Source organism: Eumetopias jubatus, unplaced genomic scaffold (assembly GCF_037043125.1).
Source record: "Eumetopias jubatus isolate StellerSeaLion01/CBP00866 unplaced genomic scaffold, mEumJub1_p1.0 scaffold_5, whole genome shotgun sequence".
Classification (NCBI taxonomy): domain Eukaryota; kingdom Metazoa; phylum Chordata; class Mammalia; order Carnivora; family Otariidae; genus Eumetopias; species Eumetopias jubatus.
In genome coordinates this window covers 29,715,543-29,742,536 of record NW_028274811.1, presented here as the reverse complement: position 1 = coordinate 29,742,536, position 26,994 = coordinate 29,715,543, and the positions used below count along the sequence as shown (strand labels likewise).

At 44.2% G+C, this 26,994-nt stretch overlaps 1 protein-coding gene across 1 annotated transcript in view; it reads left to right on the top strand.

The window, feature by feature from the left end:
- Positions 1–498: 498 nt before the first annotated feature.
- TRPC7 (transient receptor potential cation channel subfamily C member 7) overlaps positions 499–26,994 on the top strand; it is a 137,768-nt gene continuing 111,272 nt past the window's right edge. Inside the window, exon 1 of the mRNA XM_028103442.2 lies at positions 499–1,269. Within this exon, the coding sequence (XP_027959243.2) occupies positions 517–1,269 (753 nt within the window). The 5' untranslated portion in view covers positions 499–516. The remainder of the gene's footprint in view (positions 1,270–26,994) is intronic.

The following is a 26,994-nucleotide window of genomic DNA, read 5'->3' as shown; positions in this document are numbered from 1 at the left end:
GTCACCTACTTACTCCCCCGATGGACCGTATGGCACACAAAAAATTATCCACGTTGTACAGGTAAATTCACAGAGAAGCAAGGTACCAAAGCCCAGGGAAGTTAAGTGATATGCTGAACTTTGCACAAATGGAAAGAAAATTCACAGTCCTTGTCCTGTTTCGACCACATTCCTAGCCCACACCCTCCCTATCTCCCATTATGCTCCCCCTGAACCCACATTTCAGTCTGCCACCATTCCTTCCACCCAAGGTGTACAGATGCTGGATAACCGAAACCATATTCCTCTATATGAATAGGAATAGTTCAGGTTAGCCAACCCATCTTCAACTCAGTGACAGGAGAATGATTTCTAATAAGATTTCATAGTTTCTCGTAAGATCCCAATCGTGAGATTCTTTTTCATCTCGACAATTTGGGTTTGCTCTGCCCCTGGGGACCTTGCAGGTCCCTGGGAGAGTAACCAAGCATCTCTGCCCTGTACCCCGACAGGTTGGGGAGCGGTACCTTCAGAAACATGCAGCGCCGGCACACGACACTGCGGGAAAAGGGCCGCCGCCAGGCCATCCGGGGTCCTGCGTACATGTTCAACGAGAAGGGCACCAGCCTGACGCCCGAGGAGGAGCGCTTCCTGGACTCGGCCGAGTATGGCAACATCCCCGTGGTCAGGAAAATGCTGGAGGAGTCCAAGACCCTCAACTTCAACTGCGTGGACTACATGGGGCAAAACGCGCTGCAGCTGGCCGTGGGCAACGAGCACCTGGAGGTCACGGAGCTGCTGCTCAAGAAGGAGAACCTGGCGCGGGTGGGGGACGCGCTGCTGCTGGCCATCAGCAAGGGCTACGTGCGCATCGTGGAGGCCATCCTCAACCACCCGGCCTTCGCCCAGGGCCAGCGCCTGACCCTCAGCCCGCTGGAGCAGGAGCTGCGCGACGACGACTTCTACGCCTATGACGAGGACGGCACGCGCTTCTCCCACGACATCACGCCCATCATCCTGGCGGCGCACTGCCAGGAGTATGAGATCGTGCACATCCTCCTGCTCAAGGGCGCCCGCATCGAGCGGCCACACGACTACTTCTGCAAGTGCAACGAGTGCACCGAGAAGCAGCGGAAGGATTCGTTCAGCCACTCGCGCTCCCGCATGAATGCCTACAAGGGACTGGCAAGCGCTGCCTACTTGTCTCTGTCCAGTGAAGACCCTGTCCTCACCGCGCTGGAGCTAAGCAACGAATTGGCCAGACTAGCCAACATTGAGACTGAATTCAAGGTAACTCTTTCACTCACCACTCTGCAGACAGATTGCCCAGAGGGCTCTTCCAGGTGTGTCCAGTAGTCAAATGGGTTGTCTTCCGGTCTAACCCAGGGTGAGGGCCTTGGGGTCTCGCCGGCCCACGGGGAAGAAGGGGATTTCCTCAACCTTGCCAGATGTAGGCCTGAAGGAAAACCAGCCCATTAGATGAAATATTTGGAACCACCTAAATGTGAACAAGAGGTGACTTAAGCACAAGTCTACATAGAAAAGACAAGCAGCACACAGGCAGGATGATATTACTCTGCCCCAGGGAGCTCAGGAGTGTCTAGGACACCTGTGGATGTTTCCTAGACCAGGTCTGGGACTTCTTGATTGTCTCACCTGAATGGCTTTGATTTGTCTTGTCCAGCTCTCGATCCCATCCTGGACTGTGTTGATCCTAGATTCAGTCTCCTATCCAATGCTAGAAAGTCTTGCCTGCAGTCTTTCTCAGTTTAGCAAGCTATTACACTATTGTTCTGTCAAGGGGCTGAGGGAAAGGTATGTGGAAATGAAAATAAAACTGTCTCTGTGTAGTTGGGCTTCTTACCTCAGTAGATGGACCCAGTGCAAAACCCTGTAATCGGGCCCCCTGAGAATACCTAGATGACCACACTAGCCCAGGGAATGGAGACCCATCTCCAAAGTCCACTATTCAATAGTGGAGTGATCGATCCTGTGCTTTTACTGTCAACTGACACTTCTCTTTAAAGGAGGTGTCTAAAAACAACCATTAATATGGGTACCATTATTATCCTCATTTTTGATGAGGGCACAGAGGTAAAGAGATATCATGTAGCTAGTAAGTAGCGAAACCACTGTTCTAATCTAGGCGCTCAGAGCCCAGAGCCAGCACTTAGCTATTCTGGGAAAACTGTTCATGCAATGGGCTTCTCAAGGTTCATTAGTCTTTATCTGAATGATGAAGGTATTGAATACCCCACTGCGGAAGGTACACCTGGAAGAGTAGAAACTACAACAGGCTCAGCATTTCTAACCTGCTATTCAGTCAGAGCCTATGATGCTTTGGAGCATATAAAAAGGTGTCACGTGCAAGGCTGACAATGGAGCTGGGAAAGGATGTTAACTGCAGGAGAAAAGTTCATTGTCCAAACAAGATGTCCCTGCAAGAGCTGCCCCTGTAAGGGACACAATTAGGTGGCCAAAGATGGGTACCAATTCAGCCAAAGGAGGCCCCATGGACCATGGTGTTCAGGGAGAACTCAAAGAAGGAAACAGAATGGGGCTGGCTGGGCCTTGCTGAGCAGGAGGAACTGGATCAGTGGGAAGAGAGAGGTGGGGATTTGGAGGAGGCAAGTGAAGGTGAGGTCCAGAATGGCCCAGAGCAGGCAGGGGACTGCCAAGAAGCTGCATAGGACTAGAACAAAGACTTCCTTTAGGGGCACACAGGAAGAATGCTGCAGAGATGGCTCGGGGTCAGGTGTCAGAGGGCTCTGTGTGTCAGGCTGAACACTTTCGATGCTCTCCTGTAGGACATGAAGAGCCACTGAAATTTGTGATTAGGGGACTAAAATGATGAAAGCTAGAGTCTTAGAAATTTACTTCACCGGTAGGTTAGCTGAGTTAGAGGATTTGGAGTATGAGGCACTGGGACCAAAGGGGGGACAATTTAGGTGTGCATGCATGAGACCATGGAAGCCTCTCTAAAGGAATGGATCACCCACAGCCACAGACCGAAGAGCCAGGCTCACAAAAAGCTGTGGGGCACTGCAGACTGTGAATAGATGAAGAATCTTATAATTAAGTAATTTTAAGCTATCTGTTCCCCTATCTTGGACCCATCTACTGAAGTGGAAAAACTTCCCTAATCCTGCATTGTTCATAGCCTCATCTAAAAAAAAATTGATGGGCGTAGATGAGGGGATTACCCAAAGAGGTCCCAAGGAATGTAGCTATTGCTTGTTCTTTCCTTGTTTCTGTACAAGAAACTCTATCAACCAGCAAGAAAGTCAATGAAGTCCCAAGGAAGGCTGGTGGAGTTGGGCTTGTTCTCTCAGTCTCAGACTGAATCTTCACAGGCCATGTAAATAAATGGCTAATCCAACTAATTTAGATATTTCTGGCCCAAGGCGGGGGGGTGGGGGGGGACATTTCCAGAAAAAAAAAAATGGATTCAGTTTTCTGGTTAATTGCACAATAAATAAAACGATGCTAGACTAACATTTGGAATTACATCTGAGCCATTTGTTTCCTTTACTAAAATCACAAGTCTGGCATATTTTAGTATGTATAATATCTAAAACTGGAAGTTTGTGGAAAGCATGATATTTTGATTTAAAAAGTAAATTATGAAAATTAGAAACAATTAAGAGCACTACTAACATGACAAATGCGTTCTACAATTGCAATGCCTTACTCAAAATAAGAGCTAACATAAATACATTTGCTGGCTATTAACATCCCCCTAGTTACCTTTGTTTGAAATAACGTCTTTCACATTGTAGATAAATGGCACATTATAAATTAACACAAGCGTTCCTTTAGAACTTTATTACTTATTCAACTATCCTTGTATGTGTGCTCCTGATATTCTAAATCGTCTCAGAGAAGAGATCAGCTTAGCCAAAGACAAGTCAATTTGTAATAAAAGAATAAAGAGCAAGTGTGTGTTCTAAAATGCACTCTTTGAGAGTCTATCCTGCTTTAAAGGGACTAGGCACGGCTGACTGTAGCCACGTGTATGTGGATGACCCAGTGACATCAGCTGTATAAAAAAAGGTATCCAGTCCTGACTGGAGGTGTCATATGTCATCCTCCAGATCCTCTAAGACACTCGCTCTGGGAACGGCTGCTCCCGACTAGAAAAGCTCACGCAGGGAAACCTAGATTCAGTGGTCTAGTCTACTGTTTTTGAGTCACTGTAATTTATCACCAGAATAGAGTCTAGTCATTAGCAAGATGTACAGCCAATGTCCAGGTCTCCAGTAAATTATGGCTAAAGTCAGATGCCTGCTAGCAAGCCAGTATTTTTGGTTTGGAAATGATGCATCTCTTCAAAGATTTTTCTTATGCCTCTCTCATTTTGGGGGTCTAAAAAGATATGAAAACTCAGTGTGGCCAGTGAGACCTTCTTAATGCCTTGACTGGTGCTCAGTAATCGAGTAAGCATTCCATAAATTCTTGATGAAGGGAATGAAGGAAATCCTGAAAGCATAATCCTTTCAACTGATGAAGCAAGTGATTATGTTTATCTATGATTTAAACTCTTCCTACACGTATGAATCTAATAGAGCTATCTGATAGACACAGTGAGATGGGAAAGCTCTACAGAAGGTTACGAGGTGGTTAAGGGGATCAAAAGAACACACATTAAATAACAGAAGACCAATCATATGCTGCATTGTATGGTGCCAGTGGCCACTAAACTCCTGGAGGGCACCACCCACAAGTGACATTTTGGTTAACTGGCTTATCTATAGAGGAGGAGACAGAGACAGAGAAAGGGAATATCAGCATATGGGATGGGCTATTCAGAGGTGTTTCATCCTGATGGAGGCTCTCTCTGTATATAGAAAAAATAAGGTTGAGTTCCAGTCTCTGCCACCAGGAACACAATAAGGTCTTTACATTTCTCTTGAATTAGTCTGTTTGGTTTTCTCCACTGATTGGCCTTCTGATAAAACTGCTGAGGATCCCCTTATTTTGCTGGTATCTTGCCAAACTCTAGGGCATCCTGTCTACGTGCGTTGCTTATCTATAGAGCTGTTGTTTCAAAAGGATTACAGGTGTTAATCCTTCTTCCAACTCAGAGTTACGCTAGCAGCAATACCTAGTGAGAGCAGGAAGACGTGGAGAAGGAAAGGACAACGGAAAATCAGAAAATCGTGGAGTGAGATTTAGGGATTTGGAAGGAAAGAGAAAACAGAGCAGGGACTGGAGGTATCCCTCTTGCTCTCTCACCTTTTGCTTAAATTTTAAAGTACCCCCTGTTCCCAAGTCAAGGGGTTATGGAAGCCCAAGAAACACTTTACCTTAGTTAGTTACTAAACACTTGGTCATTGGAATAATAACAAATAATAACAAATCTACAACTAAGAAGGCTTCTCGTGTTGACACAGTATAAACATGGAGGCTGCTGATTGTGCAGTTGACTCTAATAAACCAGAGAGGAGAAGAGTAGGGGGCAAGAAAGCTAAAGCTGTGGCTTCATCTTGCTTAAAGTGTTGATGACTTCACTGTATTCACAGGTATTATGAAAAAACAGATAATGAATTATGTATCAGTGTTTGTGTTGCCATTTTAAGACCCATAAAAAAAAACCAAAAAAAAAAAAAAACCTCTCTGGGCCTAAAATACCACAGATTAAAAATGCAAATATTGATAAATCAGACCAATTTGCCACCTGCTATGATCTCTAGTGAGATCCCATTGTAGAAGGTAAAGATGTTGAGATGACAGTTTGTAATCTGCTTGCAAACTTACCAAAATGGAAGAGGAAAGAGGAGGGGAGAAGGAGTGTCTTTGTATTGTGGCAGGGAGAGCTCCAAGCACATAGGGACTCAGGCCGTATGGAGCCAGGTGGCTAGGAAGCCAAAAAGCTTGAGTAAAGGCCCACCCTGGGCCTGAGGCAGTATTGGAAGGTTGAATAAGCATGTTGCTCCCAGCATCCAGTAGAATCTGCGTTTGCACCTGTTTCTCATGCTTTGAATATTTTTAGGATTTTCAAATTTTATAGACCAACACCCGGGGAAAATACATTTCCGTGAAGTTTGAAAGCCTGGCTGGTAGTATAAACAAATGCCTACTTAACATGCAAGAAATGACTTGAAAATCGTTTCTTTTACCATCGGGAAAATATTTTTTAAGCTGTGAAGTCTGCAGGTCTTAAAAGCAAGTTGTCAGGAGTTTTGTTTTTGTTTTTGTTTTTGTTTTTTTCTTAAGAGAACCTGGCAGAAAACTCCCCAAAGCACTCACTTATCTATCAATCCCCAGTATACCTTCAGGGATCTAACTCTGTGCCCCAAGCATTCTGCTTGAGCATCTGATGAGACAGAATATAAGCAGAGAAGGGTCACAGATGTCAGGGGATGAGCTACTATGGGATGCCCCCCACCTGAGCATGGGCAGGTCTGGTGCAGTGAGAGCATACATACCAGTCAACAGGTGCACACTGAGGCCAGAATCACTGGCTTCCATGTCTGACAGCAAGATCCAGGGACTGGTTTATCTCAGGAGAAGGGACAGACGTGACCTCTCCCAATGCTAGCTCCATCTTTTTCTATTTTCCTACCTAAGCATCCAGAGGACATTTCACGAGGGCATTCATTAATGAGTCATCATAGGAAATGAGCTAATTATATATCCTTTAATGACAATTTTTCATTGGGTCGCAACCGATGCCTAAAGTTATGTGATTGTCTTCTTCTAGGGTTTATGCCAAGAATATGAGCCTCTAAAATACAGAAAGACAGTGTACGTTGGGTGAGAGGAATTCAGGTGGGATAAAGGAGGCCATTTGCTAGACGAGGACAAGGGCAGGAGACAGGCTCCAGTGAGCGCCCAGCACAGCCGTGCTGCATTTCCTCAAGGCTGTAGAATGGAGAGCCAAGAGCTTGGCTCTGCAATCAGACTGACCTGGCTTCCAGTCCGATCTCCTGGCAACCATGCAATCTTGAGCATCTACTGGAAATTAGTTTTCTTATTTGGAAAACTGGGGTGTTAGAATTATAACATGTCCACAATGGAATGCCTGTTTTCCCCACCCAAACACTGGCTCTTACCCTAATCTCTATAAATGAAAACACAATTCACCCACTTGTTCAGATGCCTCATCCCAATGAACCTCCAGAAAGTCCTGGCACATATTAGGTACACAGTGAATATTAGCTCAGTAAAGAAATAAATGAGTCAGTGAGTGAATTAATCACAATGTCCTCACAGGGAGCTGGTGAGGATTATATTCTTCATCTAATTTTATATTCTTCATCTAATCTAATCCTCACCAGCACCCTGATTAGATGAAGAATATAAAACTCTTTGCAGAGAACTTGACCCAGAATAATGCTCCCTCAGAGAGCTCAGTGGGAATGAGCCCACTAGATTTTCAACACCACAATATTCCCTCCAATGAACACAACTTAAGTTTCAGCACCTCCTCTACTCAGTCTTCCTGATTTCTGCTAGGCTTCCCTACCCCCTGCCCCCCACCCCTTGAAGATCTTTCTAGAATTAGAAAAACTATAGGCTGTATGGGCGAGCTCCGTGGTTTAAAAAAAAGGCCAAGGGAATAGTTCCAGTTGGAAAAGCACAGACCACTGAGAATGCTTAAGTCTGGAGTGTTGCTAAAACACTGCTGTGAAAAGAAATGGCGTGGGCAGGAAAGAGAGAGGAGCGGCGGAGGAGGAGGAAGGAACTGGGCAGGCAGAGCTCCTGACAAATACACACAGAGATTGTTTTTTGAAAAATATCTCCGTGGAAAAGATTCATCACTACACACAAAAAAATGGGGGAAAAATCATTTCCTCTACAAGTGCAACTATCAGCGTGAAGTATCAGAGATATGGAGAAACTGGAGATAGTTCTAGAGAATATTAGTCGATGAGTAGCGGCACAAATTACCTCAAATGGAAATGATGGAAATGAAGGACTTTACTCTGAAAAGAAAGTTACAATGCTATATAAATTAACCATCATAGGGTATCATTAATCAAGTACACTGCACACACCATCAACATGCAGGCATGTACTTTACTAGCAGCAAACTCACAGATTAAATGTGGAAAATCTGTGTCAGGGGGACGGGATGGAAGTATGGTCTGGAGACCCGGAGAATACCACAACTGGGTGGACCCTACTTACAGAGCTATCTGAAAATCTGGCATCCCTGCAACAAACACTCATTAAGCCTCTAGTATGAGCAGGGCTCTAGGCTGGGTGCTGGGATGAAATGATGAACAAGATTAAACAAGGTTCCTGCCCTGAGGACCTGACTGTCCAGGAGAGGGGACAGGCATTATTCAAATAATCATGAAAATAAATGGGGCTTTACAAATCATGCTGAGCGCTAAGCAGTAAAATAGTGGTTTTAAAGTTGACTTAGTGGGACAGCTGACCCTATGTGTGTGTGCATGTGCTTGTGTGTCTATGTGTTTAAAGATTTCTCTAAGGAAGGGCACCGGGGTGGCTCAGTCGGTTAAGTGACTGCCTTCGGCTCAGGTCATCATTTCAGGGTCCTGGGATGGAGCCCTGAGTCTGGCTCCCTGCTCAGTGGGGAGCCTGCTTCTCCCTCTCCCCCTCCTTCCCCCTCCTCTTGCACACGCACACTCGCGTGTCTCTCAAATAAGTAAATAAAATCTTAAAAAACAAAAAAGATTTCTCTAAGGAGACAGTGTTCAAATGAAACCTGAGGGTATGGGAGAGATAAGGAGCCAGCAGGGAATGGGAAGGATGATGCTAGGCAGAAAAAGTGCACATGAAATGTCCAGTGCAGAGAGGGGAAAGAATCCCGTGCAAAGACCTGTGAGGAGCGCCACGCTACAGGGAGTGGCAGGGAGGGGTGCAGGGGAGAAGGGCCCTGAAGCACGCCACCTCAGCCGGGTGTGTCCAGCCCACATAAAAAGCTGGACTTCATTTCCGGGTAAATAAAGAGCCCCCAGAAGGTCTCAGCAGATGAGTAAGTGACTCGTGTGTGCAGTCTGGAAACATCCACTGCACCAGCGGGAGAAAGTGGACTGGAGGGGACAAGACGCGAAGGAGTTGGGCAGCGGCTGTGGGAAGAGGGGTCCTCCCAGGAGAGAGGTGAGTGGCATCCCAGGGCAGAAGAACCAGCAGATCGCAACCTGCAGGTGGCTCAGGACAGCTGCATCGATCGCACAGTCAAAAAAGGTGCCCAGCTCCTGGCTGCTTCCAGGACAGCTTGCTTGTCTGTGAGCTGCTTCTTTGGTCTCTGGGGCCTCTCAGTGCTGCCCAGTGGAGCTCCGGCAGCGGAGAGACACAGGGAAGGAGGCAGAAAAGAGCCAGCTCCTTCTCTCCTCCACTGTGGAAGGCCTGTGGAATAGCAGAAGGGCGAGAGCGTCATGAGGATTCCAGCGTTCCACCCTGGCCCCGGCAAGTAGAGAAGGGTGTGGCCCAGGCCAAACTGTTCATTGCCGCCGCAGACGTACTGCAAAGTGGGTTCAGCAGTGACATCCCCAGAAGAGAAAGAATTCCACTGGATTTTAATCTTTCCAGTGCATCTTCCAGATTCTGAGGATATCTTTCTCTGTTGGCTGTAGTGACATTTCATTAGAGGAAAATGACTAAATCTTATCTCTTTTTTTTTTTTTTCAACTGGAGCTCGTGTTAGCATCAATAAAGGCATGAAGTCGACCTCTTCCTCCGAGGTTTTGGTGTTGAGAATACCAGAGCAGGAGGAGACTGGGGACAGGCGAGGCTTTTCTGAGCACTGAAAATCCTCCCTGGTGAAGCCCCGGTTGAGTATAGGGGGATAGATTAGCCCTGGCACTGCTGTAATGAAGTATCACCAACGTGCTGACTTAACACACAGAACGCATGCTCTCACAGTCCTGGAGTCCAGAAGTCCCAAATCAAGATGTTCGCAGGGCTCTGCTTTCTCAGAAGGCTCTAGGGTAAGATCCTTTCTTTCCTCTTTTTAGTTTCCCTGGAGATCCTTGGCTTGTAGACACATCACTTGTATCTCTGCCCCTGTTGGCAAAGAGTGATCATCTGTGTGCTTCTGTCTCTTATCCTATTCTTTTGAGGACATTCTTCTGAGGACCAGTCATTTTAGATTAAGGGCCCACTCTATTCCAATAGGACTTCATCTTAACTACTTACACCTGCAACACCCTAGTTCCAAACAAGGCCCGGTTCCAGGGACAATGTTAATTTGGGGAGACACCATGCAACCCAATACAGTGAGGTAGAGCACCAAGCTGAGATGAACTGGGGAAGACTGAGACCAGGAATCCAAACAAACCCTCAGAGCAGGGCAGGAGAGAAGGCCAGAGGTCAGCTATTCTGGGAAGCCGAACACAGCCCTAAAACTAGGAGGTTAGTCTGGAAGAAAAGGGAGAGCTTGCTGATGCTCCCTGTTGACCAAGGCACAGGCTGAGACAGCGATACCGCAGTTCTGTAAAAGTGTGTATGCGTGGTGTTTGGGGGAAGTGGGAGGTTACTGATAGAAGCAATGGGGGAAACTCGGTATTGGGGCACTGCCCCCCTCAAAGACATTTTCAAGGGTTAGGTTTGGGAATAATGAAAATAGAACACACTGATTATAGAATTTTTAGAAAATACAGAAAAGTAGCAGGAACCAAAATGTCAGCCTTAATTCCCACCATCTAAGAGTAATTCGTATTTTGGTATGTTTTCTCCTCGTGCTCCCCTATAGCCAGGTACAAAAAATTTGAATAAAACTATGACTCAGATGATGAAACATTACCATCATATTTTCATTTCCCATCATACTTTACCCTCATTCCCATGCTCCCCCACCCCCAAGAAAGCCCCACTTAAGTGTATTTAATGTATTCATATATAACGTATTTCATATATTTATATTATGAACATCTGTAGGTATATATGTCGTATTCATTCAAGAACTATTTCTTTTGCACCTACCGTGTGCAAAGTTCTAAAGGTTGGGAACATTTAGAGACCATCAAAACCCTATAATCTCTGTCCTCTTCGAGCTTAGATTCCAATGGGAAAATATACTACTGAGTGTTTGTAAGTTACATAAAAGTGATTGTGGTACAAAATTATGACCTTTCATACTCTTTCACTCGACACCATGTTCTTTTATGGTCTCTCCTTGTCGCTCTATGTGAGCCTCCTTCATTGCTTCTGTCTGCTGCCCAGTACTGCGTTCTGTGCATCTGCAGCCTTTCACTTTCTTATTCCCAGAGTGATGGGCACCTACATTGCTCTAACTTGTCGCCACAAATGCTGCAAAACACATCCCTGTACCTGCTTGCAGTCCTATTTTAGTGCTCATATTACAGGCCCAGGAAGGAACACCCATGATAAATTTCACTCAGCCTGGCTGCCTGCCCCCTCCCTAGAAGGCCTGCCCCTGGGGGCTGTGCTTTGCCAATACTTCTAGGTATTATCCTGCCTTCTCATGTTTGCTGGTATGAAAAATATAGTTATTTTAATTTGCATATCTCTAACTGCTAATGAGGCTGAGTCTTTTTTCCTATATTGTGTAGCCATGTGGGTCTCTCCCTTCTGTGAACTGCCTCTTCCTGTCATTCCTTCACCCACTTTTTAACAGGATTTCTGTTCAGAGTATTTTTAAATTTTCTTTCAGGAGTTCCTCACCTTTTCTAAATATTAGGCCCTTGTCTATTTCAGACATTGCAAACATCTTCTCCCAGGCTATCACTCAACTGTTACATTTGTCTATGACACCCTGTTTTGAAGAGAAACACTTATTTTTGAAATGATTTGTGTTTTTAGTCTTATTAAAAAACCCCTCCCCACCAAGGTCACAAGGACATTCTCCTACATTACATCTCGTTTTTCTTCTATTACCGTCATGGGTCCACCATTCACGTTTAGGTCTTGAGTCCAACTGGAGTTTGTTTTTATGTGTAGGGTGAGTTTGCATCACATTTTTGCCTTTCTCCACATGGTGAGCTAGTTTCCCATCATCTATTCAGGAATCGGACTTTTGCCCAGTGATCTGTGATGCCACGCCAATCACACACGAATTCCCAAATACACATGTTTCTGCTTCTGGACCTTCTGTCCCACTCCAGTGTCCTCTCTGCCCGTTCCTCTACACATTCCTCCAGAATTTCATTCCTAAGACTTTGTTTTATGACCCATTACCTGATATGGAGAGCCACTGATGTTCTTCTCTGCATAGATTTGTTTTGTGCAATGGTGACAAGACTGTATAAACAATTTGGAATCCTGGTTTTCTTACTGAATATTGTAACTTTGGCATTGCCCCCATGTAATGTCAACACTTTATAAATAACATTTCCTGGAAATTTTTAGTGTCCTGTGTTGGAAATAAAACTTTCCCTCTACTGTGTTAGGTTGTACAGGTCAAGGCCTGTGACTTAACTAACAAAAGACAGATTAATAGGAGAAAAGATATAGTTTATTCATATGCATATAGAAGTGCAGAAAAGAAGTGGCTCCCTGAATAGTTAAGACAGGAATTTATATACCAATTTAGTAAGGCAAAAGAGGGGAGAAAAGGGTTTTTAAGGAAAAAAAGACGACTTTTAGGAAACACATGAACTTTCAGGGAAAAAATAGAAAGCATGAGAGTCTGTGTTGTTTGTTCTCAATTGGGTGCAAGCAGACAGTCTCCTTTCTAGCTGCTACCCTCCCCTCATGCCCAAGGGTCACAGGATTTATGGCAGCTATATTTTGGGAACATGCTGCTAAAAAGTTTTAAAAGAAGTAAAAGAAGTTCAGCTGCTGTTTGTTCAGGTTTTTTTCACTTAAAATAATCTTCATGACATTCTGATCAATAAAAGTCAATCTCTAACAATTCACTAAGTCCCCACCATGGAACAACTCCTGTGGCCCAGTATAAGGTGAGAGGGTGGGCCCCAGGGACTGCAGAAGGGCCACGTGATGAAGGATACCCAGCCCTGGCCAAGGAGACAGATAGGCCTTTGTAGGGGAAGACAAATCATTTTCCCTCCACCCTTCTGACTTCACAGCTGAGAACTTTGTAATAAAAGACAGATTAATAAGGGGAAAACAAAAGTTTAGCAGCATGTGTATCTCATGTGTACAAGGGAAACATCCAGGGGAAAATGAGTAACTCTCAGAGGTAGCTGAGAATTCAGAATTAAACACCATCCTGATAGGGACAGGGTAGGAGGAAGTACACCTCTCAGAGGAGAGTAAATGATTTTTAGGAAAGATGAATGGGTCCTTAGAAGAAGAGATGGGAAGTATGATAGTTTGTGACAGAGTTTGGATGTGGGGCCTCTCCTCTGATGAGTCTATCTTCCTGGGTGGATGAGGCTCCCATGGAGGGGATTTATGGCAATCACGTTCCTTTTGGAGAATCTATTTTCAGGCATGGAAGGGGCATACAGAGAAACCCTCTCCCTTCATTTGCTATTTTTCAAGTGCCTAAAGCTCAAAATAATCAATATACCAAAAGGGCATATTTTGGGTTGCCATGTCCTAAACTCCTACCATCATTTTTTGGGGTGGCATATTCTGTTATCCTTCACTGGCTACTTGGTAGTATCTGCACCCAGACTTGGTTTCTTCAGTCACTCTCTCCAAAACAGAACCCACTGCTCCCAGGGGCAGGTGACAATCCATTTACAAGGGAGAAGGGGAGATCCTTATTTTTTGAGAGGCTCCTTCTTATCTATACCCACCAGCTGGCAGCCCTGAGCAGAATCAGAAGACAAATCACTGAAACCCTTGATATTCTGCAGATGGCCCTGTAGGACTGGCTTGGTGAGGAGGTTTGTGAGCTCACATCCATCCACCAACCAGTGCAGCCCAGCCAGTAGGTGGACCAGGCAGTGGGGACCCAGGCAGCTTCACGGCCAGCTGCCAGTAGAGCTTTCACCATTTCTGTTGAAGGTATATGAAAAAGACACTCAGGAGGCCCTTGGAAGTTGCACATTAGGGTTGAAAGACTAAGCAGTGGAACTTGGTTGGTGGGAGCCTCAAGACTGTGAGTGGATGGCCTGCAGGGCTATCAGGCAAGAAAGGTGAAGTCTGGTTTCTGTCATTTCCTAACAATCAACAAGAAGGAGCTAAAATTAAAAATCAATGATAAGAGGACAAAGATCACAGCTTTGTTTTCCAAATGGCTTCAGCAACATGCCCCAGATAGGCTTAATCTATTTCCACTGAATTAAGCCACAATGAGGATCAGAACCAAACCATGATAACACCGTCCTGCCTTGTTGCTGTGTCCCAAACTGGTTGAGGGCACGTGTTATGATGAGCACTGGGGTTCTATGTAAGGGATGAATCACTGAATTCTACTTCTGAAACCAATACTACACTATATGTTAACTATCTAGAGTTTAAATAAAAATCTGAAACCAAAAAAAAAAAGAAAAGAAGAAGAAGAAGGAGAAGAAAGAAAAGGGAAGTTCCTTGTCAGATGCAGCAGCTCGACCTGGAACAGTCAAGAGTTTGGTTTCTCCTTGAGGTTCCCTTTACAGTGAGTGGCACACAGGAACAAGGGACAAAGAGAGAAATCATCCATTTTATTCTCAAATTTTTATCAAAGGAATGTATGATGTAAAAAATAATTCAGGGGTGCCCTGTTGAGTGTTCAACTCTTGGTTTCGGCTTGGGTCATGATCCTGGGGTCCTGGGATTGAGCACCACGTCAGGTTCCCTGCTCAGTAGGGAGTCTGTTTGGGATTTTCTCCCCTCCCTCTGCCCCTCCCCAGCTCGTGCTCTCTCTCTCACTCTCTAAAATAAATAAATCTTTAAAAAAAATTTCAGATAGCACTCAACAGTATACAATGAGAAGTAAATCTCCCCTTCCTTAACTCTCTCCCTTGCCCCAATCTCGATTCCCAGACTGACTTACTAAAAATTTCTTTTATATCTGGGCATAAATCTTTTGTTCATACATAGGCATACGTTGATATGTATATGTAAATATATATGTATTCATTCACTTTTTGCCTTAAGTGTACTAAGACATACTCCCAGTTCCCAGCTTGTTTTCACTTAATAATAAAATCTGCAGAGCAGTCTCTCCATATCAGCATCTCCAAGTCTACCCCTTTCTCCCCAAGAGCTAGAGAAGTGCTCCACAGAACAGATATACTGTAATTCATGTACCATTCCCTTATGGATGGACCTCTAGCTTACTTACAGCTTTTATTTTAATGACCACTGCACTCCTTAAAGTGGAATTGCTGGGTCCCAGAACTCACGGACATTTAAAATTGTGCTACGGATGGACAATGGCCCTCCCAGAGGATAGTCCAAAATTATAAATGTCACCAACGGCTTATGAGAATGTCTTCCCCACATTCCCTGGCCCCCAGTGAGGGTTCTCACACTTCACTGTGGGATTTACAGGTGAGAAATGGTCACTCAGTACTCCGTGACTTCGAGTTTTTTGAGTAAAATTAAACAATAGATAAATTTTGTTTATTGTTCATTTGTGTTTCTTTTCCATGAATTGTTTTTTCCTGTCTTTTTCTGTTTTTTTCTTGGTTCATTCCTCATTTGATTTTTAGTTTGTAAAAATTATTTTTATGAAGAAGAAATCAGTTCTTTTCTCTAGGTTGTGTGTTGCAACTATTTTTCAGCTTGTTGTCTTTTTGTATCTCTGAGGGTATGCTTTCCTGAACAGCGATGTTATTCAAATTTTACATGCTCTTATTTGCCAGTCTTTCGGTTGGGGGTTTCTCAGTCTCCTGTCAGAATCAGAAAGGTCTCCCTACCCAGATTATTAGAAAAATGCATCTGTGTTTTTTCCTAGAGTTGCTACAATTTCACTTTTGGGTATTTAACTCTTTCATCCATCTGGAATTGCTTTTGGCATAAGGAAGAAATTCCCTCACCTTCTTGACAGCAACATCCCTCTGCTCCTTCCAGTCAGTCACCAAGATTCGATTCCATTTGCATAGTCCAAGACCCCTGGCTGGGATCAACCAAGGGAACTTCATATAATTAAGCAGAAGGAAGGTGGTAGCCAGTGCACGTGACTAAACATTTGCTTATCAAACCCCAGATATACATATTTAAGCCATAAGTTTTAAAAAGAAACAGCCACCATGAGAGACTATGGACTCTGAGAAACAAACTGAGGGTTCTAGAGGGGAGGGAGGTGGGGGAATGGGTTAGCCTGGTGATGGGTATTAAAGAGGGCACATTCTGCATGGAGCACTGGGTGTTATGCACAAACAATGAATCATGGAACACTACACCAAAAACTAATGATGTAATATGTGGTGATTAACATAACATAATAAAAAAATTAAAAGAAATAAATAAAAAGAAACAGCCAAAAGCCACATTCAGGTCATTTTTAATTTTTTTAAAAAGCTTTTTTCCCCCCAGCATTTGGATTATTTTAGTGTTTGGTTTTTAGGCTATATAATGGTAAAAAGTCATGGTTCTTTTATTTCTCCATTAAGCAGCCTCTACCTTCTGAGGTTGCACAGCTGGAGCCCTGTAAATGACACTGACAAAAGTCAGATTGACAAGAGAAAAACAAATACAAGTTTTACTAACATGTGCATCCCACAAACAGATGAGAGAAGTCAGAGATGAGTCATTCAAAGGGATGGGTAGGAGCTGGGCTTAGACAGGATCTTAACAAAAGAAGACACTTCTAGAGAAGTAACAGGCGCCTGGGTGGCTCAGATGGTTAAGCGTCTGCCTTCGGCTCAGGTCAGGATCCCAGGGTCCTGGGATTGAGCCCCATATTGGGCTCCCGGCTCAGCGGGGAGCCTGCTTCTCCCTCTCCCTCTGCCTCTCCCCCTGCTTGTGCTCTCTCTCTCTCTCTGTATCTCTGTGTCTCAAATTAATAAATAAAATCTTAATAAAGAGAGAGAGAGAGAGAGAGAGAGAGAGAAATAACAAAGCAAAGGAAAAGGACTTTGAACTTCCAGGGGCATTAAATCCAGGGCAGGTAAATAGAAAGGGGCCCGAATGGCAGAGGAGGGCTAGTTTCAGCAAGCTGTGTTAGGTAGATTCTTCTGGGGCTGTCTCTGGGCTGATGGGGGTCTAGAGCTGACTCCTGGGATGAACTTCTGCCCTTCTTGGTACAGAGAGGAGAGGGGAAACACTTTACAAATGTATGTCCCACGTCTGGTCAAATAGAGGGAACGCAGAGGGTTTTTCTTATATCTGCTTCTTCTTAATTGTCTTCAGTTCAAAATAATCTTTTTGCCAAAGCTGCACAATGGAGGTAGTATATTCTACTGCCTTTCAAGCCCGTGAATTATAAGAAGCTGGCAAATGCCACTGCAGCTCCTGGATACAAGGCAAAGTTCCATTTAATACCAATCAAGAAAATTGAGAGAACTGCATTTGACTGCAAAGTGGGAAAAAAAGTCTCTATCATTCAGAAACCTCATTTGGCATTGATAAATTAAGTGTCTCTCCTTCTTTCCCATTTATAACCTATGTGATCAGTAGCTACTCTAAGTGTTATGTACTCAAACACAGTGTAGGGTTAGGAAACTGCAATAAATACTCTTTGAAATCCTAGCACAGGCTTCCTTTCAAAACATGTACTACCTGAGCACATGGAGGAAATGCACTTTTCCATCAACTGTCAGTGAAACAGACCAAGTGGTATTCTAGCACCTGCACTCCTTTGCTGTCCCCAAGACATCTGGAGGAGTTGGGGGGCTAACAGGCTCTGGTCACAGGTGGAGCACAATGGCATCAGACTCAGGAAAACTAAGGAAGCTCCAGTTGTACACCTAGTCCTAAAATTACAGGGATGTAAGAATGACTGAGGCTAAAATTTTCTCAATACTATCAATTCTCAAACAGAAAAGTTCCCCAAATGCTTGGCAGCAAAATTATCTTACATATTATTATGATCACTCTGTCCCTCATACCTACAGTGTGAAGTTAATAACAATGGCCCGGTTTTTTGGGCTTCAGAGCAGGCTTGCTAATTACCGATGGGTCAACACTTGGAAAATTAAGAAGGGCCACGGTGAAATGCTAAACACCGTTTCTCTCTTCTCTCTCTCTCTCTCACACATCCTGGAAATACAACATATGCCACATTTCCTAATAATACAATCGCTTGAAAGCCGGGGTTCAGAGCTCATGTTTGCATTCTTGGGAACGGCAGCATGAAGCTGTTGGCCTTTTGCATGAGGAAGACCGGGGCTTTGCCTGTTGAGTTAATAGCTCTCTCTAGCTTCTCCTCCACAGTCTTTGAAAACAGTGGCCCAAGAATCTATCTGATAACAATTTCTCTTCTCTGGTGATTATTAATTTTGCTAAAAGTTCATACTCCAGAGAATTCACACAGAACATCAGAAACTTGATGTTTTATATACTTAAAATGGATATTTTAACATAAACATGGAGATGAGCTCCAGGAAATGTGCAGGAAAAGGAAAAACGTTTTAATCTGGCTGACAAAATTAGGAGCAAGCGTTTATTTCCCTAAGTGATAATTCCTCTAAGATCACAAATTCAGAAACCAGACTTTAAACACAGACTTGGGTCTTTTCTTCACCTAAAACAAATATTTGAGGTGTGTTCTCAGGACAGTCAGGTTTTCAGGTATTACTCAAGGAAACCAAATAGCCTGAGAGACTTGGTCACATTCTCCCCAGGACATGGCATCTGTCAACGGGTGATATGACGTCATAAAAGAAGATCCTTAAGGCAATGCTAGGATGGGGGCCTTGACAGGTCAGACTCCAGAGCAGAAAGGCAGAAAGGCAAGGCATTGAGTGAAGAGACCCAGGGCTCTAACACGACCTGCTGAATGACTCAGGCTCAGGCACTGCACCGCTCTGCTACTCATCTTCCTCAATTACAAAGCCAGGTGCTTATAACCCCTTAATGAAGCCCTTTCTGCTTCTCCTTTCTACAGAGCATTTTCTTTATTTTATTTAAATTTCAGTTAGTGAACGTAAAGTACAATATTGGTTTCTGGAATAGAATTCAGTCATTCATCACTTACATACAACATACCCAGTGCTCATCACAAGTGCCCTCCTTAATGCCCATCACCCAGCTAGCCCATCCCCCACTCACCTCTCTCCGTCAACCCTCAGTTTGTTCTCTATTGCTAAGAGTCTCTTATGGTTTGTTTCCCTCTCTCCTTTTTTTCTTTTCACCCTTCCCATATGTTCATCTGTTTTTGTTTTTTTTGTTTTTTTTTTAAGATTTTATTTATTTATTTGACAGAGACAGACAGCGAGAGAGGGAACACAAGCAGGGGAAGTGGGAGAGGGAGAAGCAGGCTTCCCGCGGAGCAGGGAGCCCGACGCGGGGCTCGATCCCAGGACCCTGGGATCATGACCTGAGCCAAAAGCAGCGCTTAACCGACTGAGCCACCCAGGTGCCCTGTTCATCTGTTTTTGTTCTTAAATTCCACATATGAGTGAAATCATATGGTATTTGTCTTTCTCTAACTTATTTCGCTTAGCATAGTATACTATACTCTAGCTCCATCCATATCTTGCAAATGGCAAGATTTCATTCTTTTTGATGGCTGAGTAATATTCCATTGTACATTTCATCTATCCATCCAGTATATTCCAATATATATATTCCAAGATGTGGCATATGTCTGTGTATACATATACATATATATATGTATGATGGAATATTACTATGTGGAATATATGTATCCATATACACCGCATCTTCTTTATCCATTCAAAGTCGATGGACATTTGGGCTCTCTCCACTATTGTTGATAATGCAGCTATAAACATCAGGATGCATGTATCCCTTCAAATTTGTATTTTTCTACAGAGCATCTAAGTTGAGATTTAACAAGAGATTGTTATTCCCATTTTAAGATGAGTAAACAACTGAGAGTGGTTAAGTGATTTATCAACAAAGGGCAGTCTTCTTTCTGTGTGCCAGGCACTATACTAGATTCTTGGACTATAGGTGTGGATAAGACCCAGACTCTGTTCTCAATGCAAAAGGAAAGACTGGAGTAGTTAAGGGATAATCACAGTGTGGTAGAATAGGAGCAGAATGTTGTGAGAGCACACACAGAGAGCGCAACGAATGGCCTGGTAATGTGAGACAAGGCTTCCCAGAGAGACGGTATTTTGAAGTGGTTCTTGGAGGATGAGAAGTTTGGCAAATGGAGATGAGAAAGAAAAGCATAAAGGCAGAGGAATGAGCGTGTGCAGAGGCATGGAAGGCCTAGTGTACTACTTGGACAGGTGTAGCTAGAGGAGAGTGGGCTTATAGAATGGGTATAGTGTTGGTGAAGGATGTTGAAGTATGATAATAAAAATGCTGGGATTTTATCCTGTAGCATTTTAGCCAAGGGGATGATGGGCTGGCATTTTGGCAGAAAGAACTACCAGTAAACAGACCAATCAGGAAGCTAGTTCAAAAGTCCAGACACTAAATTACAAGGACTTGAATGAAGATCATGACAATGGATATGGGGGGCAGATACAGGGATACTTTGGATCATAATCCATAGCTCTTGGTAACTGATTGGCAAAGACAAAGATGAACCCAGGGTTTCTAGCTCAGGAAGCTGAGTGGATGGGGATTCTACTTCCTGAAACAGAAAGCAGGAGATCAATTTTGCTTGTTACATGGAAGACCCACATGTCCAGTTTGGAGCATGCAGAGTTTGAAGTGTCTGCAAAACTTAGCAGAGTAGATGACACCTGGCAGTTGAATACGTAAATCAGCTCCTTTGAATATAGGTTGGGGCTGGAGGTCCTGGGAATCATCAGAGGTGACAGCAACATCTGTGGAGATAAATGGAATAATATCAAAGCCTCGGTCTTCTTTTTTCATATTTACAAAATAGATATAGGTCCTACTTCTGAGTGTTATTTAGTCATTCACTGGATAAATTAGTTTCAAGCGAAAAACTGGAATCTGATTTTCCTGATTAGATTTGAACTTATTTAAATGCAATCACTTACTCATCTTTTTCCCATGTCTTCTGGGACTTTTAGAAACTCACCACAGATGTCTATGCACAAGATAATGAGCCCGTAATAGTCAGCTTTGGCTCCAAGACCATCTCAAGAGCCAAGAGTCCCCCACCCCCATCGCTGCTCCTAGGTCAATTCCCTGGTAGCCACACACTAGCCCTTTCTTGCTCCTCAAGTTCCTATAAATAAAGTTTTATATGTATTAAGTCATTTTATACAGCATTTATTAATTCCTGTCATGTGGCATGCCCTGAGCTGGAATATACAAATGACCGAAGTTGATGTGTTAAGGATGAAACTGTCAAAACTACAGAGAGCACTTGCTCAGGGCTGTTGGGCCCCAAGAAGAAAATGTAGCGGGGTCCCAGGCGTGAGACAGTGGAGCTCCCTGGGGATATCAGGAAAACCACCCTGGAGGTACCTGAGAGCCAATCTTGAGAGGGGAATATAGGGAACCTCAGGGGAAGCAAAGAGCAGTGCAGCCCAGGCATGGGAGCACAAGGGACAGAGGCACCAAAGTGAAAAGAATGAAGTATGAGCCTCCACATGGAGAAGTCAAAAGTACTAATTTGCCTAACTTGGTTTTTAGTTTTTGTTTTATAATTAACAGGGCTCTGCAGTTTTTTTAATTGCTACTTCACCATCTAGTTATTAGCCCCTCTTAATTAATAGCATTTTCAGCAATCACAAGCAAATTTTTAAAAATTACTTCTATACATACACTGTGCTATAATTACTCTTCAAAACGAGCCTCATGAACATTTACTGTTCTGAATCCATAATCAGGTGAGTTATGATATAATCCTCTGGAAGGGTATGTTATCTGGTGATGCCAATTCGAAATTCGTGTTTCTCTGAAATGTTTCCACAATATACAGTTAGTACAAATAAGATACGTAGGTCATGTTTGCTCTGAACTTCTTTTTGGATCTTCTTCTAATTTGATATTAAACAAAGAAACAAAGCCATGAGCTATCAAGTAGAGAGACTGCAACCCTAGCCAAGATGAGAACCAAGCCTGGATACCCCAGAGCCCTTTTCAACACTGAAGTTTAGGGACTTGTTTAAACACCGTAACACATTCAAACTTTTTTTCTTTTTTTTCCCCCTAAGGATTTTACTGGGTGATTTGTTGCACAACAATCTTGGGGCAGTGACGGACTGACAGGGACAGATGCAGGCTCACTGCCTTGGGACATCAGTGTCAGAGACTGGCTGTTAGCTCTGTCTGGGTATTCAGGGAAGTTGCCCTGGAGGAAGGCAGTCATAGCTGAATCTTTTTTTTTTTAATTATTATTTTTTTATTTAAATTCAATTAGACTTTATATAGTACATCATTAATTTCAGATGTAAAGTTCAATAATTCATCATTGCATATAACACCCAGTGCTCATCACATCATGTGCCCTTCTTAATGCCCATCATCCAGTTACCCCATCCCCCACCCACTCCCCCTCCAGCGACCCTCAGTTTCTTTCTTATAGTTAAGGGTTTCTCATTATTTATTTATTTATTTATTGGGGGGGGCATTTGCGAGCTGGGGGAGGAACAGAGGGAGAGAGAAAATCCCAAGCAAACTCCATGCTGAGCACAGAGCCCAACGTGGGGCTCAATCTCATGACCCTGAGATCATGACTGGAACCACCCAGGTGCCCTCAACATTTTTTTCTGATTATATTGGTAATAAACAATTAACGTAGAAAATGGATTTGTGCATAAAAAGGAAAAAATCATTCATAATCCCACTAAGTATTAACATGTTAGAGAAGTTCCTTCTAGTGTTTGATGTCCCAAACATGCCACATAGACTCATTTTCTCTCTGTCCCTTAAGTCCCATTGGTATTAAAACTGAAATGTTACCCCAATCCATTTCCATCCCTGTATCCTTACCACCTGCACTTGACCAGCTCCAACCGTGATCCTACCTCCAGGCCATAATACTCCCCAACACTGAGGCTGTCCTTCACACAGGGCCAGAAGGATCCCACCGAGGTGCAAACCAAACCATGCCATTCTCCCACTTTAAAAAGTGTCCATGGCTGCCCACTGCCCCTGGGAGAAAGTCCAAGCTCCTTATCAGGGAATACAAAACCTGCCATGCCCCAGCACCTGTTCCTTCTCCAGATTCATGTCTTCTGCCACCCTCTACCTCTACTTGAATATGTTTGTATAGCGTATGTTTGTATAGCAGGGTTTTGTTTCTCCTTGCTTTTGTTTATTTCCCAACAAGGAATGCCCTTTCCCCACCTGTTGAACTGTAACTCTGATTTATCCTTCAAGATTCAGCAAAATAAGTCAATCAGAGAAAGACAATTATCATATGGTTTCAGTCATATGAGGAACATAAGAAACAGCACAGAGGATCATAGGGGAAGGGAGGGAACACTGAATGGAAGTCATCAAGGAGGGAGAAACACCATGAGAGACCCTTAACTATAAGAAATAAACACGGTTGCTGGAGGGGGTTAGGATAACTGGGTGATGGGCATTAAGAAGGGCACATGATGTGATGAGCACTGGGTGTTACATGCAATGATGAATTATTGAACTTTACATCTGAAAATAACGATGTACTATATAAAGTCTAATTGGATTTAAAAAAAAAAATAAGATTCAGCTATGACTGCCTTCCTCCAGGACAACTTCCCTGAATACCCAGATGGAGCTAACAGCCAGTCTCTGACACTGATGTCCCACCCAAAGCAGTGAGCCTGCATCTGTCCCTCTGTCAGTCCATCACTGCCACAAGATTGTTGTGTAACAAACCACCCAAACCTCAATGTCTCCATGTCCATGTTTACTGTCACATTCACAAGTCTGAGGGTAAGGGGAGGAGGCTGCTCTACATGTCTCATTCTGGGGCCCAGGGTAGATAGGGAGTGGTGCTTTCTTCTCTTGGTGGAAGTCACACTTCCCACAGGGCCAAGTGAAAATATGTGCTGCCTCCTAAGACCTAGGTTTGGATGTCACACACTGTCAGGTCCTGGGCTAAAGCAAGTCCCGTGACCAAGCAGACATCCATGTGGGAGGAAGTATACTGGTCTCAGGGAGGTGGGGATAGAGGGGGAAATAGCTGCTAAACAATGAGCTTATCTAAGACAGTGCTCAGCTCAAAGATGGTGACTATATTTCTAGTTGCTCAGCCCAGACACCTCAGTCACCCTTATCTCTCCTCTGGTTGGTTGGTTGGTTTTTCTTTCTTCATATGCAACTCCTCAATAAATCCTCTTGGCTCTGTCTTTCAAAGATATCCAGAATTCCATCTACACTTCTCACCTCCTTGACCATTTGCCTTTCTGAGCCAGGCCACCTTCATCTCTCCCCTGGGCAACTGCAACAGCCTCTTTATGGGTCTTCATGCTTCTGCTCTTGCTCCTTAAAATGTATCCCATCCCAAAAGCCAAAGTGATGCTCTTCAAGCTTCCATCAGATCATAGAAACTGCTTCTTGAAACCCTCCAATGACTCCGCACCTCACCAGAGTAAAAAGCACAGCCCTGACCAGTATTCCCTGCTGTTCCTCTGGCCTCATCCCTTCCTGTTGTCCTGCTCACCCACTTTCCCCCAGGAACTGGCCTCAACTGGCTATGCCTCAAAAACACCAGATGCCCCCCTCTTCTGCTTTTGCACTTTCCTCCATCTTTGCACAGATGACCCCCTGTCTAGAACACTTTCCCTGTATATCTACAGAGCTCCCTCCTTTACCAACTTCATCTGTCTATCCAAAATCACCTCCCCAGGATTCCCTGAGGAGGCAATTTTGCATAAACCTTCACACCATCTGTATAAAATAGCGATCTACAGCTCCAATGCCCCCCAGTAAAACATAAGCTCCTCAAGGCCAGGGCCTCTGCTTTGCTTATAGCTGTATCTCAATGATCTAGACCTGTGCATGTCACAGAGTGGGTATTCAATGAGTAGTTCTGGAGTGAATGACTAGCACTGCAGCCTCGTACTGAAACAACTGGGTTATGTGTTGTTTCTCCCATGGGTGGGCAGCCACTGCATTTTGTTCCTTCTTGCATCTCCAGTGCTGGGCCCAATGTCTAGAACAGAGAAGGCTCAGTAAGCACATGCTGAACTGGGTGGAACATCTTTGTGAGAATCAATCACTGGAAAGCCCTCAAGCTTACAAGCTAACAGACTCATACTGTTTCTACTGCTTACCAGCTGGGTTTATTTGTAAGGAAATATTTTCCCAGGAATTACTGTGAGATCAGATGTACAGAAACTCAGGTCTAGTTTGCGCAAAAAGGTGAGCTCCTTGACACACTTCACTGCAGGACCTTCACTATCTCCCTTCACTTACTCCCTTATCTCCCTCTGGTCTGTCAGGTCCATGAAGGCAGCAACCACGCCTGCCTCGCTCTTCCGTGCATCCCCAGGGCCCTAGCACATTGGTCAGCATGTAGGAGATCTCTATTCATTTTTGTGGAGTAAATGAACATATGAATGACTATGCAAGTTCTCCTATGAGCCAATCCACAGACTCAGGTGTGCTTGTGGATGAAAGCTTTGCAAGGATCCAGGAACAGGGAGTTGTTAATTCAGCATCACTCCACAGCTATACTGTATGCTCCAACAAGACTCCAAACAGACCCAAAAAATACGCTTGCCTCCATGAGCCACAGTGACCGTGCTGCCCTCTTTGGAATTAACCTAGCACAAGCAATGCTGCCTTATCCCGTTGTGCTGTTTCTCTGCCTATCTGAGGAATGAACAACAAGGGCCCCCAGTCACTGCAGGGGGGGAAACTCTACAAACCCTCGGCTTCCCACTCATTCCCAGAACTCACCATGTCAACAGCGATCCTGGATGGGGCAAGGGGACATATTACAGAACAGGGGTAGATGACATCCTGCTGAGAGTCCTAACACCAGAAAGATCGGTGGGGGGGTGTAGCTAGATGAGCACTCTGATGAGAGGCTGAGGGCCTTGGGAGCAATAGGAATTAGTGAGGACTTCCACCCTGACTTCCTGATTGCCAACACATCTTCTGGTAACTTAAGACTGCAGGCCAAACTCAGCTCCCTATGCTTCTCCGATGTGCATGCGTGGGATAATGCCTTACTCAGTTTCAGCACTTTTGGTTTTTATCCAGCAGGCCCTCATCTCTCTCTTTCTCTTCACCAGGAAGGACCTTGAACCCACCCCCCTTCAGGGTGGTGCTCAGGGTGTTAGAGCACGTGCCAAGGAAGTTAGTATTTTTATCAGATTGAGTCCTTCCCAGGATGAGCATTATGGAATCTGGAGTCAGCCACATCCAGGTCGAAATCCCAGGTGCCAGTGAAGTCTCTGGGCCTCAGTTCCCAGGTCTATCAAAGAAGACTGATGACAGCATCTATGTCTTAGGTTTGTGATGACAATTCAATGAGCTAAATACGTAAAGCATTCTGAGGCCTGGTACATAGTAAGCGTTCAATAAATGCTAACTGATAGTAACTGTCATACGTTTTTATATTGTCTCCCACTCTACTGCATACAAAGATCAACCAATCATGCTTCGGCCAACCCGATGTGGGCAGGGCAGGAAGGCAGGGGAAAAGGTGGGGCTGCTTCTCTGTAAATGAACCCAAGGGTCCCTCTTCCTCTTTTGACTCACCCATCCTGACTACTGTCCTGATTCATAGCTTAGAGCAACCACCCTACCATGAAGCACTGACTGAACGGTTGACAGAGTGATGGGTGTGTGCAGGGGAGGGGTGGGGAAGTAAAGAGGGATGGAGGGAGGGAGAGAAAGAGAGAGGGACAGGGACAGGGAGGGAGGGAGAGAGAGGAGGTGAGGAGGGAGGAGGTGGCTATGAGGTGTGAGGTGTGAGGTGTGAGGATGGAACAAGGTTCACATAGGGAGACCTGCCTTCCAGTCTCAGTTCCCTGTGGTTCCAGTATAAAAAGCAGAAAGCAGAGAAAAGGCTCTTCTGGGAGTTCCCCAAGAGAGAACCAAGTAGCATCTTTAATCTGTATAATAAGGATGTGCACAGAGTGTACATGAATTCCTCTTTTGATACCTAAGCATGATCATGTTTATTTAATTACATGAAGTTATAGAAAACAGTGGATAAGGTGCATAACCTATGCACACGGCCATGTGATGGTTAAAGTAGCTAATCCCCATCACAGTCCACACATCAGTGAATATTCT